This window comes from Chiloscyllium plagiosum, chromosome 40 (assembly GCF_004010195.1).
Source record: "Chiloscyllium plagiosum isolate BGI_BamShark_2017 chromosome 40, ASM401019v2, whole genome shotgun sequence".
Lineage (NCBI taxonomy): Eukaryota > Metazoa > Chordata > Chondrichthyes > Orectolobiformes > Hemiscylliidae > Chiloscyllium > Chiloscyllium plagiosum.
Window position 1 is genome coordinate 25,025,248 of NC_057749.1, and position 14,112 is coordinate 25,039,359.

At 44.4% G+C, this 14,112-nt stretch overlaps 1 protein-coding gene across 10 annotated transcripts in view; it reads left to right on the forward strand.

Annotated features, from left to right (window-relative positions):
• Nucleotides 1-301: 301 nt before the first annotated feature.
• The window catches only part of LOC122542628 (RNA-binding protein with multiple splicing 2), a 107,398-nt gene continuing 93,587 nt past the window's right edge, over nucleotides 302-14,112 (forward strand). For 7 of the 10 annotated variants that reach the window (XM_043680610.1, XM_043680616.1, XM_043680607.1 and 4 more), the window contains exon 1: nucleotides 8,459-8,539. In XM_043680610.1, the coding sequence (XP_043536545.1) occupies nucleotides 8,474-8,539 (66 nt within the window). In that variant the 5' untranslated portion in view covers nucleotides 8,459-8,473. Of the gene's footprint in view, nucleotides 959-8,381; nucleotides 8,421-8,458; nucleotides 8,540-14,112 lie in introns of those variants that run through there. The other 3 variants (XM_043680609.1, XM_043680615.1, XM_043680611.1) reach the window with 3 other exon arrangements.

The following is a 14,112-nucleotide window of genomic DNA, read 5'->3' on the forward strand; positions in this document are numbered from 1 at the left end:
GGGTGAGTCTGGGAGATGGGGATAGTTTGGGAGATTGGGGACAGTTTGGGAGATGGGGGGATGAGTCTGGGAGATGGGGACAGTTTTGGAGATGGTGGGGGGGGGGTGAGTCTGTGAGTTGGGGGTGTGGGAATTGGGGAGAATTGACCACAGGGGAGTGGGAAATAGAAGTTCGGGCCGAAAACACATCAAAGTAAACTTTTCTCTGTTTCTCTCTCAGAAAAGGGGTCGGCCTTGGTCTGATTGGCGCCGGGTTTCCATGGGAGACGATGACGCAGGCGGTTTTGGATTACCTCTCAGCTGGAATGCCTTGGGACAGTGCATTGAGAGACAGCTCTCGCTCTCATTGTTAAGCAGATTGGACATTGTTAAGCAGAGAGAGAGGGCAGCTCGCTCTGTCTCGCTATCTGCCCCCTCCTTCCTTCCATCCCTCACTCCCCACCCCTTCCTGCCCTCCCTCCTCTGGGGGGTGGGGGGCTTTTCCAGCTTTTTCCTCCCCCCTCCCTCCTTCAGCGAAAAACACGTGAACGCGATTGAGCAGCGAGAAAATAAAGGCAGCACTTTCAGCTTGTCTCACCTTCACTGTGCACCCTCTCCATTCACTCCCAGCACCTTTACTTTACTTTTTTTTTCCTCGTTTTTTTTTAAATAGAAGGAAGGACAACAATCCACTTTCTTTCCTTAGCCTCCACTTTCCTCCCTTCCCTTTTTATTTCAAAGCTGCCACCCCCCCCCCCTCTTTTTTTTTGTCTTGGCATCAAGGAGCTGAATTCTTGTGTTTCTGTAGGTAGTGTAAAAATTACCAGCACTGTCCACCCCCTCCCCCCCCACCCACCCACCCCCTCCTGCTCTCCCAGCACCAGCACCGCTTGCCCGGAGTAGGGGGAACACAACGGATTCAATCGGCTCCCCAGTCATGAGCACAAAAAGTGATGAAGCTAACAACGGTGAAGAGGAGGTAAGGTTTGGGTTTGTCCAAGAGGGGAGGGAAAGGGACACTACACTGCACTCGTTCTCTTCTCCCACCCCCCCTTCCCAGGCTTTCACCTGTCACATTCATCCTGCTTTTTCCTTACCCCCCCCCCCTTTCCTGCTTTTAAAAAAAGTTACACTTTTTGAGCAAAAGTTTTTATATGGGGGTGGTGCTTACTCACATTCTCATCCTGACTTTTAAGAAGTTTTTGCTGTGCAACTTTTTTTTAAAAAAATCACCTGTTCATCTCATTTTTAGTTGGTCACTCGGCAATCTATTTTTTTTAAAGTAATGTTTGGTTTCCTGTTTAATAATAGTATTTACTGGTTGTGAGGGATGTGGCCTGCTTAAAGGGCACGTTCAGGAATGGAACCGTTGTGTCGTGTTCTTGCAGGTTTGCACTTTAGAAGTGAGGGTTTCACTAAATCTCGCATTGTTGTATTTTTTTAAAATAAGCTTTTTGTTAAGTCTCCTCCAGTTTTAAGACTGTTGGTGTCACCCTCTCTCCAGACTTAGACTTGCCTCTCTCTCCCTCTGCCGTTTAGTTTAATAAGGTCTTAAAGCGGGACTGTCCAGGGGAAGTTCAGACCGTAAGCCTGGTTAATAGACAGCGCCTCTTTTATAGAGAGCAAGACCTCGCTGGTCTTTTTTCTTTCTTTCTCTCTCTCTGCAGTATTTTTGTTTTTGTTTCCTCGGAGATTTGTCTGAAAAACAACGAGGAGCTCGGCATCTTAAACACGCCAAGTTGTGTGCTTTACAGACGCTTAGAGTTCCTGCCTTTAATTTTGGGGGACTTCCGAAATAGATTTCGGAGTCACAGAAACCGGGCCAAAACCTAACAGTCATTCCATTTTTAATGACTTTTTTTTAGTTCTGAGAACTGGGGAAGAATATTTCAGTGTGGGAGAAGGGTTGAGAGTTCAGTAGGTCATCTGGTTTGAACTTGGAAGCAACTCTGTTGTTTTATATATAAAAAAACCTCGACTAGGATCAGTTCACTCCTTCTAAAGTGTTCTGCAACCACTCGCCCAGTTAATTCTTGCAGTTTCTGGTGTAACCAGACTGCAGTCGGTTCTCATTTTAACTCCGAGTCTGCCATCCCTTCATTTATAATAAATGTCTATTTTTTTAAAAAAAGGTCAGATTGATTCAAAGATGTAATGCCACACCTCTGGGGCTGGTGAGATTTGAACCCAGGGAGCTTCGAGCTTAGAAGTAGGGACTCTGCCGTTGCGCCACAAGAACTGGTTTATCTGTGTTTTTTTAAAAAAATTCGGGGACACTTGTGGGGTCAGTGAGATTTGTACCAGGACCTCCTAGCCCAGAGGTAGGGTAACCACTTCAAGACCTCATCTCACTTAAATTCCCAACTAATGTCTTGCCTGTGTGTATGGAGTGGGAAAGAGAAATGGTTACAGGTTGGAGTGTTAAATCCTCAATGTTCCAATTTATCGACTGATGATCAGTCTGCCCATTATGTCCACTCTCTCCTGGAACGTGCCACTTACTTTGTCTCCCTTGTGTGATTAACTCCCTGTTAATGAATTTTTCCCCACCACAAGGTAACTTGCTATGCTAAAATACTCCTATATCCTTGGGCTGTCTTTGGATTATCTTCATGTGCCCCGTGGTTAAGTTTCCCCCTACCATTGAGGAAACCATTATTCCTCACTTGATCAAAATTCCTTTGTTCTCCAGTTGACACTGGCCTGAGTCTAACTTGCATCAGTTGACTAACTAAACTAGCCCAATTAGTTTGAGGCTGATCACAGCTTGCTAATGTCTGTTGGAATTGATGGGAATTAAATGTAGATTGAAATCTTTAAACAACTTCCTCTTCCCTTGCTTTGAGGGGAGGGTGGAGGGGTGAGAGCCTTTCAGGATTGTGAGCAAGCAGCACTGTTCAGAGTTCTGGTTCACGTCAAGGGTTGGGTTAGAGAAGGTTTAAATCCAATTCCTTAACAGTCATGTGGCTGCTTTAAAGGTTGTGCCTGCTGTATCCTCCTAGATGAACACTAGTTCTAACTCTATTGCCACAACTTAATGACTCTGGTCATCTTGTGCAAGTGTGTCTGGCCAAGAATCACCTGACTGCGGGCATTGAGCAAACCTAGATCTCCTAACTTTACTCGACCATATCTTAATCCTGACTTTTACAATAACTAAGGCTGATTTTAACTGCAGCTGTTCACAAGCAAACTTTGGTTTCCAGAATGTATGGAATGAGGAGTAGTAACTGGGCCATTCAGCCCCTCAAACCCACTCTCGGCTATTCAAATAAAATCGGAGGGTGTATGGTGACTCTGGTTAGCACTGCTACCTCACAGCACCTGGGTTCGATTCCAGCCTTAGGTGACCGTCTGCATGTTCTCAGTGTCCGCATGGTTTTTTCCAACATTGCAAAGATGTGCAGGTTAGGTGAATCGGTCTTGCTAAATTGCTGATAGTGTTCAGGGGTGTGTAGGTTAGTGGTAAATGTAGAGTAATAGGATGGTGTCTGGGTGGGTTACTCTTCGGAGGATCGATATGGACTTGGGTCAAATGGCCTGTTTACACACTGTAGGGATTCTATGATCCTATGAATAGGAAAGGTCTAGAGGGATATGGGCAAATGCTGGCAGAAAGGACTAGATATATTTAGGATATCTGTTCTGCGTGGGCTGAAGGGTCTGTTTCTGTCTCTGACTCTGTTTGTGGTCGCCACTTTCCTGTCTGCAAACCTCTCCCTCACCAAAAATTTGGAGTTACTTGATGGTCAAAAAAAATGCTCTAACTTGGCTGGTTCTTCAATAGATCTGGGAGTAAAATTGCCTGTGGACAAATCCTCCTGGGACCTTGTGCATCTGAGAAGATTCCACAGGAATTTATAAATTCATGTAACTGCAGCTGCGTCGTAACAGTGATATTGGACTGACAACCGATGGAATTTTGTTTGAGTTTGCCAGAGTTGCAGTACCTAGAGGGCCTCTATTGGTGACTCTACAGATGGGCCCTCTAACATGTGCACTTATTCCTCCACCCCCCCACCCCCACTTCTCTGAAGGCCTCACTAGAACGAAGTTTAATGTTCCTAATCTGCAATACGTGCGGTGCTGAATGTTGTTAGCAAGCATCAACATACGTTTTTAAAAAGTGGGACTTCTAATGAAAAATTGAGTTTAAAGGAAAAATACTGGAGAAAGTCGACAGCATTTGTGGCGAGATGGCCGCAGTTAGACTTTTTGAGTAGTCTTCTCTTCAGAACTCTGAATTGTTCACACCGATGAGAGTAGAAATAGAATGATGTGGATGTACTGGGGTGGACAAAGTCAGGAACCGCACGGCATTGGGTTACGATCCCAACAGGTTTACTTGAAATCACAAGCTTTTGGAGCCTGACCAAGGAGCAGCGCTCCAAAAGCTTGTGATTTCAAATAAACCTGTTGGACTGTAATTTGGTGTTGTGTGACTTGAAACATGGCTCCGGGCTTCAGCTGTTTGCAGCATTGGGGATGTCCCTGTAGCGGGATGGATGAGTCGTCCCTCAACTAGGACCAGTGCCCTTTTAGAAAGCTTCTCCGGGGGGTTACGAGTCGAGAGTATGGTGCTGAGAAAGCACAGCAGGTCAGGCAGCATCCGAAGAGCAGGAGAGTTGAAGTTTTTTGCATAATCCCTTAATCAGGAGTCAGCACACTCTCCTCTCCTCCTCTCCAGCATCTGCGGTCCTCACTTTCTCCTAATAACCCCATCATCCCACCATCTGCTCTTCATGGAAGAGCTTATGCCTGAAACGTTGACTCTCCTGCTCCTCGGATGCTGCCTGACCCGCTGTGCTTTTCCACCGCCATGTTCTCAACTCTGACCTCCAGCACCTGCAGTCCTCCCTTTCTCTGGGGATTAGGGACCAACATGTAAGAATTATAGAGGAATTAAATTCATTACGTTAGACAATTAGGAAGGGAATAGTTTCCTGTTAGTAAGAGCAATTAAGGTGGGTTAAATATGCAGGAGGAAGTAAAAAAGAAATTACTGCCCAATTATATGGGGAAGGAGAGTAATACAAGCATTTTTTATTTAATGCTAGAGGTTCAAGAATTTAGATCTCGGTGTAGGGGCACAGTTGCAAAATTTGCAGCCGTATATTACTGTTATGGCTTTGTGGAAATGATGTGACTCCGAAATAGTCAAGTAATCATGAATGAGGTGTTCAATAATGAAGGGAGGTGGCCATAATGATTAAGGATAACATTGCAATGCTAAGAGGACAACATCAAGAGGTCAAGAACCAAATCTTTGAGAACTAAGAAACCAATTGCGTGCTGCCAATAGACCACCTGTTAGTGGAAAAAGATATAGAGGGACAAACTTGCAAGGAAATGAGGGGTGAAAGTATTAGAGGATTTTAATTGTCTAATAGTGGGTTGCACGAACAGGGCTGGGTAAGTGTTTTCAGGAAACTTTTCTATGCATTTCAACCTAACCAGAATGACTTCACTACTAGGTGAATGAGTTGCGCAAGTGGATAATGTCTATAGGGAAACACTTCACAGAATCATAGAATCCCCACAGTGTGAAAGCAAACCATTCAGCCCATTGAGTCCACACTGACTCTCCAAAGCTCATCCCACCTGATCCCCACCCCCTTGTACTACAACCCTGCATTTCCCATGGCTAATCCACCAAACCGGCAAGTCCCTGGACACTATGGGGCAATTTTGCATCACCAATCCACCTAACGTGCACATCTTTGGATTGTGCAAGGAAACCCACACAGACATGGGAAGAAAGTGCAAACTCAACATGGACAGTCACCCGAAGGTGCAATCAAACCTGGGTCCCTGGCACTGAGGCAGCAGTGCTAACCACTCTGTCACTGTGCTGCCCATTATTGAGGGACAGTAATTATTGTAAGTTTGTTTTTGTTGTCAATGGAAAAGGCTAAGGAGCAATCTTGAGTAAAAGTGATTAACTAGCTTTGTCAATCGCTGAATAAGTGATTTGATCTAAAATTGAATAAAAAATTGACTGTAACTGACTTGCTTTAAGTAAAGAGTGGTTAGATACAGAAAAGGTATATTCCTCAGGTCGGAAGGTAGGGCAGATAAATTCGGAGTGCTGTGAATGATGGAAGAGATTAAGATTTAGACTAGATTCTGAACAGTATGGAAACAGGCCCTTTGGCCCAACAAGTCCAAACTGACCCTCTAAAGAGCAACCCACCCAGACCCATTTCCCCATATTTATCCCTGATTAACGCACCTAACACTATGGGCAATTTCACATGGCCAATCCACCTGACCTGTGTCCCACATTGTGGGAGGAAACTGGAGCACCCGGAGGAAACCCACGCAGAACATGGGGAGAATTGTGTGGAGTTTGCACAGTCACCGGAGGTGGGAATTGAATCCAAGTCTCTGGTGCTGTGAGGAGTTTTTGACCAATGCCAGGTGGCCAATGCAACCCTGAACTGGGCTGAATTTTGGAAGGTTCCAAACAGAATGGAGAAACAAAACGAGAAGCAAAAGGCAGAGGCCGCAAAGGGATTAGCAGCAAACATGCAAGGTGCATTCGAGTGAATTCTATATGCACAGTAAAAGGATGGTAAAAGAAAGAGTTGACTGATTTAAGGAACCAAAATGGGATTTAATCATGGAGGTATTGGCATAGTGAGTATTAAATGAACAACTACCATCTCAATCCTGAGTAAAGACTGATGCAGTCAGGGTCATGTCGATTGTGAATAGATTTTGGGCTCTTTGAAGAGTTTAAAATTGATTTTTGAATAGTTTCTTTAGAATTGAACAGGGTTGGATTGCTCTGAGGAGGCTAAGGCAAGTGAGGGTGGATCTTGAAGAGGTGCTGACCATAACTTGGCTGTGTCCCTCACCACTGAGGTGGTGTCAGAGGACTGGGGAATGGCAAATGTCCTACTGTTTTGGATGGATGGTTTAAAAATAGTCTCCTAGTGTTCAGTGTTTGGACACCTGCTCTGGACGTACATATTTAGATGTGGATTGTGCCGAACAAAACAGTTTCAAAATGTAAGTGTGGTACAAAGCTGCAGAACTTCAGTAGGTTGAGCAGACAAGTGACAGATTTAAGTTTAAAGCAATGTTTAGTGCAGCATGATTCTTCCTTTCAAGATGAATGAGGGGAGATAATAAAGGAGGCAATAATGAAGGAAGTGTAGGAGGAGGGGTGCCTGGGTCCATGTACATAAATCATTGAAGGCAGACTGAGACTTGTTAATGAAACATACTTGTAGCCTTTAATTGGGTGGCATGGTGGCTCAGTGATTAGCACTGCCTCTCAGCACCTGGGTCCCAGGTTTGATTCCAGCCTCAGGTGTCCGTCCGTCCGTGGGGTTTCCTCCGGATGCTCCGGTTTCCTCCCACAGTCCAAAGATGTGCAGGTCGGATGAATTGGCCATGCTAAATTGTCCAGAGTGTTAGGTGCATTAGTCAGAGGGAAACTGGTCTGGGTGGTTTACTCTTTGGACGGTCAGTGTGGACTGATTTCCACACTCTACGGAATCTAATCTAATAATGAAAACAAAATTTATGTTAAACCTGTGTTGAAGACTGCTTCAACCTGATTTGAAGAATTGTGTACAGTGCAGAATGCCACACTTTAGGAAAGGTGTGAAACTATAGGAGAGGGTTTGGAAAAGATTCAAGAGAATGATTCCATTTAGTTTTGTGGAGAGACTTTATAGCGGTTTATAAAATGAGATGTATGCATGGAGTTAATAGTAGTTGTTTATTCCTTAGGATGGGGGATTCAAGATGAGGGGGCACATTTTTAAGGTGAGATGAGAGATTTTTTAAAAAAAAAAAGGACAACTTTTTTACATGGTAGTTCACACAGAATGAACTTCCTGAGAAAATGGTGTTAATGTGCGCACATCCAATGTTTAAAATGTATTTTGGATAAGATGAGTAGGAAAAGTGTGGAGGAATATCAGCCAGTAGCAGGCAGTTGGTGTTAGTTTAGTTTGGAATTGAGGTTGGCATGGGCTAGTTAGACCGAAGAGTCTGTTTCCGTGCTGTGTGGCTGACTCTGACTCTTAAGTTGGAGCAATTTCCTTTGGAGAAGATTGACAGGAGAGGCTCAAAATCATGACGGGCATTGGTGGGTAGAAGAGGAAGAGCTGTTTGATAGAAGGATCGCGAGGGAGCACTTTGGGATGGCTTTTAGCAAAAGAAGCAATGGTGACACAACTGGTTCATGCTACAAGTGGGTAGGCTCTGGAACGTTCTGAGGGGGCAGATTCAATTGGTGTTGAGGATGGGATTGGACAGTTGAGGATTAATGTACAAGGTTGTTGGAAGAGATGGAGAGGTTGGTATCAACAGTGTGGTGATGTGCTATTGGCACAGACCTGAGGGCCAAATGACCAACTGTGCTACAACAGCTCTTGGAATAGTGATACTTGGTGTCCCCGATGGTAATTCCCTCATGGCATTTGGTGAGCATTTCCACATGCACGCAGTGAGGATCATTGTGATATGGTCTCCAGCTATGGGCCAGGTGGTCTTGAGTTCAAGTCCCACCTGTCCCAGTGGTGCCATAACATCTTCCAGTAGGGTAAGAGATCCAGTCATTTTGGAGAGCGTAATTATTTGCAGTGTCAGTGAGCTTTGGCAATGTTGGGAACCTTCACTAGCAACATAATTTCCCAGTGACTCAGGGTTGAAGCGACCTGTTCTGTATCTCCTTTTTAAGACTTGGCAAGATGATCGAAGTTGATAGTGGCAGGATGTGAAAGGAGAGATGTTTAATTTTCCAGTGATTCTTTGTCCTCTCGGATGCCGGTCAAAAGAGGCAGTGGGGATCAGCCCTTTGACATGGGATTGAGAGTTCTGCAGCAGTCTGAATTCCTTTTGGGGTGTTGCAGAACCTCGAGGGTTCAATTCTCCCTGTCTGAGCAGGGAAGAGCTTTTGAATTCAGCCACAGGGGGATAAAACCCTCCTTTTCCTATCATCGGTACCTTGATTCCACTTCCTGCAATGGAATCCAAACCAACAGTTGAAGGTTGGGGGCTCAAGGGGAAGGTTTCCCCTCGTAACTGTATTCTCAGCACCCCCTTACCCCACGCACCTAATTCTATTCCAAGTTGCTGCTTACTGTTGGAAACAGTGATTGCCCAAGAGTAGTCTGCATCAGAAATGGTAAACCGTTCAAGTGGCAATGGTTCCTGATGTTAACATCTGGGCGATGGGGGTTTGCGAGAGTAAGCTAGCCTATAATGAAGTTCACCAGACCTGACTGGTAGTTACTTTTCTTAAACACTACCTCCTTAAATCCCAACACACGCACTTTCCTTGAACTTTTCCTATTTTATTTCCACTTGTTCAAAGCATTATTGTTGGCAGCACAGCGGCTCGTGGTTAGCACTGCTGCCTCACAGTGCCAGGGACCCAGGTTTGATTCCTGCCTCCAGGTGACTGTCTGTTTGAAGTTTGCATATTCTTCTGGTATCTGTTTGGGTTGCCTCCAGGTGCCCCAGTTCCCTCCCATAGTCCAGAGATGTGCCAGTTAGGTGAATTGGTCATGTTAAAATTGCCCATAGTGTTCAGGCATGTGTGGGTTAGGTGCATCAGTCTGGTCTGAATGTAGAGCAGTAAGGAATGGGTCTGTGTGGGTCCCTCTTTGGAGGGTCAGTGTGGCCTTGTTGGGCCAAAGGGTCTGTTTCCACACTATAGGGATTCTATATCGTTAGCTAGAGGGTTAATGTGGGCTCTTGCTCTCCTATACATGCACACGCGCAAATAACCTCCCAGTGCCTGCTGATTAACACAAATACGAGTCTAACATCAGGCACGCTTCCGAGACGTTGTGACAAGATTATAAGAGTTCCAAACTTTATTGCAACATCAACTATTTAACGCCAGTTGCTTGTTCTCTGATGTAGAAGCTAATCCGGATTGGTGGTGTTCATGTGGGGAAAGTTTATTCTGCTTCCTGTTTCTCAGGAGTCTTTCCCTGCAGTCTCTCTGCACTTGGTTACTGGAAATATCTGCAAGTGTTCCAGTGTCCACACCTGTGACCAAACTATATGCTACTAACCCACTCTGTCTGTAGCATAATTGAAAGTTAATGAAATGCTGCGCTGTAATGGAGTGAATCCACTAACTATTTTGCCCATCTAGTCAAATCAGGCTAAATAACAAGTTTTTTTTTTCCCCTACCTTGCTTTTTGGCGTTTTAGAGTATTCATAGCAATGTAACTACATCTAGCATTTCCAGTCAGCTCCAGTGCAAGCAAAGTACTGCAGCTGCTGGAAACCTGAAATAAACACCAGTGCTGCAGAAACTCGGCAAGGACTGGCAATGCCTGAGGAGAGAGGAACAGAGTTGATGTTTTCAGTCTGCTCGGACCTTTTTGGAATAGATCGTTTCGTAGAGCATTCATGAAACTTTTCCATGTCCCTTTTTTAATGGATCACATTTTATTTTAAATGTTAAGGCAACTATCAATGTGACAGATTAGAGTGCACTATAGTTTACCCTGTCAGAGCCTGACTTAGTGTGGGTATGTGTGTGTACGCGCAAAGATCATTACTGATGTCCAGATGTTGATAACATTTTTATTCTTAGCCAGGGACTAATGGGACAGTTGTCCCTTAGACATCATGCAGCTTGAAGTCCGGCGATTCCTTTGGAATTTGCTTTTGGGTTACAGCATTTAGAGACTTGCCTTTTTTCAATTTACAACTGTCCAGCTCCCTCCTAGCCAGATAAAATGGCAAAATTGTGCTGCGTTGTTACAGCAACTTAGTAGTGTCTTATTATGCTTTCAGCTGTTCACTGGCGGAAACTATTGTTCGAGTTAACAATACAACATTCTTGTTTAAACCACTGAAATATAACCTGGGTCAGCAAGGCCCTTAAATCCTAGAATGGATGCCAAATACACTCGCCGCTTGTTATGTTAGACCTGTACATGTTTATTAGCAGGACACTGAGTAACTGTGGAAACCCAACGGTTAACAGCAGAATCTCTGTCTGGCCAGGAATTTAGCAATGATTGGAGTTTTACTGTCAGGGAGTTTTCACTTTCAAGGGGAGAGTGAAAGGGAGGATGGATACCATCACAGGGAGGTTGAGCTGAATGTTGCCAGTGATCCTGCCTTCATATAACTTGCACATTGTTTTTCTAGCTTAAAACTGCCCTCCTGCCTGAGTCCCCTCATAGAAAGTTAATCCACCAGGCAATTTTAAATCCAGTCTGACTGACCAGCCAGTGTACGGTGCTTTTAATTGATTTTTAACTGACTTGAGATGTGATTACGCAACTCTGGAGTAAATTAGAACACATCCGGGCCTTCTGGCTCAGATACAGGGACACTGCCACTGTAGCATGAGAACCTCAAAAATAGCTTTTGACCAACCTGATTTGGGTATGTGGTTGTAAATTTTTAACAGCTGGTCCAAAAAGGTTTTCCACTCAATTGTGGGTTTCACATCTTTCTCTCTCCTGTCACCCCTGCTGTTTTTAAAAATAAAACTGTTGTGTTAAAGCTCTCCCCTTTGACTGATTTGGCAATTAATATCAAGTTCGAGAACGTAACTTGTTTTTGTGCCTTCATTTGTACCGGCTTTGTCGTCTGAAGTGTCAGTACTGGTGAAGAAAAATACTTCCATTAATCAACATTTTGGTCCATTCTTGAAACCTCTCCATCACTTTGTACAAGCTTCACCAGCAGTTCACTTGAATGTCTTTTGAAGTATTCACATCAAAGAGTTTCATTCTCCTCTTCAAAATACCGATTGAGAAAGTTGTAATCTCGCTTAGCCTCCGTATTTCCCTCAAACTCATCCAAACCTTGCATTCCTCATTCCATTCTGCGCCAACTCCCCTTGCTCCTGTGTGCTGGGACCTGGTGTGGTGACACCTCCATTCCAGAAAAGTTTATGGTTTTCAAATCCCTCATCGCCTCACCTGTTCTTATCTTTTTTTTTTGTTCCCCCCCCCACCTTTTTTCTCCTCTGTCTCTCTACAGTCCCCATTCGTTTTAAACATTCTGCATATTTATTAGTCTGTTCGCAGTGGTGTAGCTGTAGCTGCCTGCAACCCAGGCTGTATTGTTCTGTCCCGGAGCTTCTGTTTTCTGTTGCTTATGAATCGAGCTTGTGGTCAGCTCTCCTATACCTCTTGCTCAAGCCAGTTTATTATTTCTTACTCTTTCCTGTCAGTATCAATCTTCCACTGTTTGTTTGGTGCCTTTTTCTACATATTCCATTTTCAAAATGTGCCTCCTGAAGCTTCTGTTAATAAGCAGCTAGCTGGTTAACTTCCTCCATTGTAGCCAGATTCAGGTTAATACGTTAATTTGTTTTCCCCGATTAGACTTTCTAACAATCAGTCTTTGTCTAAATCGGCGATGTGCAATTTACTGATTCAGAATTGAACTATGTCCTTGGTTCACTTGACTACAGTAAGTTTTTCCACTTCAATAGCTAGATCGCGCTACAGAAAAGAGCAGCGGAGACTTTCAGGGGACTGGAGGGTAACTTCTGAAGGAGAGTTCTGTTGCTGTAGAGCCAGCTGACACTTTAACCTAACGCACCTATGCAGAAGTGGGTACTGCAGGTGCTGGAGATGGAGTCAAGATGAGAGTGGTGCTGGAAAAGTACAGCAGGCCAGGCAGCATTTGAGGAGCAGGGAAATCGATGTTTCGGGCAAAGGCCCTTCATCTGTTCATGTGGCAGCCGCTCTCCAGAGTGGAAGCTGAGTTCTTGTTTCATGTACCAAGCGGTTAACCATCAAAAGGATGGTGGAGGTTCTGGATTCATGCAGCTTGTGCTCACAATGGGCCAAGTGGCCTCCTCATGTATTGCTAATCGGCTATAATGGAATTCCAATGATTGTCCCTTTTTCTGTTGCCCAGAAATGCAATAAACCATTGAAGATTACAGACGGAAGACTGGTCTGTCTTTATTTTTAAAATAAAACTGGCACTTAAGATCTTGATTTTGATGCTAGTGTTACCATAATGGGTAATGTTTTGGATCTTTTTTTAAAGTCTTATCTACCAAACCTCCTTGTATAACTGAAATATCCATACATGGCTACATCTTATGTGCATGTAAACTTGGCTGGAATGGGGCTGTCTGCTTATCGAGCAGCGCAAGGCTGGTACAGATGATTCACAGGAGATTTAAGCTACACTGCCAAAAGTACTATTTTTGGATCAGAACTTCCATAAATTGACATGCAAGTCTTAGCAGCTTTTTGGACTGTTGAGTTAATCTAAACACTCGTACACTCAATGAAATAACATTTCTGTTTTGGGTGAAATCCACTGTGGACTGGTCTCCCAGTGGCTGGCTGATTTGCGTTGGGGTTGTGGTGGATGTGCAGAGCTTTGTGGAGGTGTTTTGAAAGGAAACTATTCATTTCTGTGGTACCTTTTACAGTCTTGGTCTTAAAGTGTAGCAAGCATATTGAGAATTTTAAAGGTGAATGTGGTTAAATGATTTTTCAAGTGTTTAAGGGTGGCTAGTTGAAGAAGGATGTGTTAAGAGACAAGGAAGTGTGGTTGCAGCAAATAGTTCAGTGTTATAACTTCAATGGAAACAGTGCTCCAACGATAAATCTACACAGTGAGATCTTAAGGAAATATATTCGGGCTCAGTTATAGATTAGATTACTTAGTATGGAAACGGGCCCTTCGGCCCAACAAGTCCACACCAACCCACTGAAGCGCAACCCACCCAGACCCCTACATTTACCCCTTCACCTACCACTACGGGCAATTTAGCATGGCCAATTCACCTAACCTGCACACCTTTTTTTGGACTGTGGGAGGAAACCGGAGCACTCGGAGGAAACCCACTCAGACACTGGGAGAACGTGCAAACTCCACACAGTCGGTCGCCTGAGGTGGGAATTGAACCCTGGTCTCTGGCGCTGAGGCAGCAGTGCTAACCACTGTGCCACCATGCAGCCCATCAATTCTGCATTCAGTAAGATGATAGTTGATTTCTTGATGGTCCTGTTTGTCCACCCACAACCTCTATTCTTATACATTGTGACCCAGCCTCCTCTGCCCTTTGGGATAGCGAAGGCAGAAAGCTAGCTCTTTGAGTCAGAGATGCACAGCATGGAAACAGACCCTTCGGCCTAACTTGTCCATGCTGGCCAGATATCTTC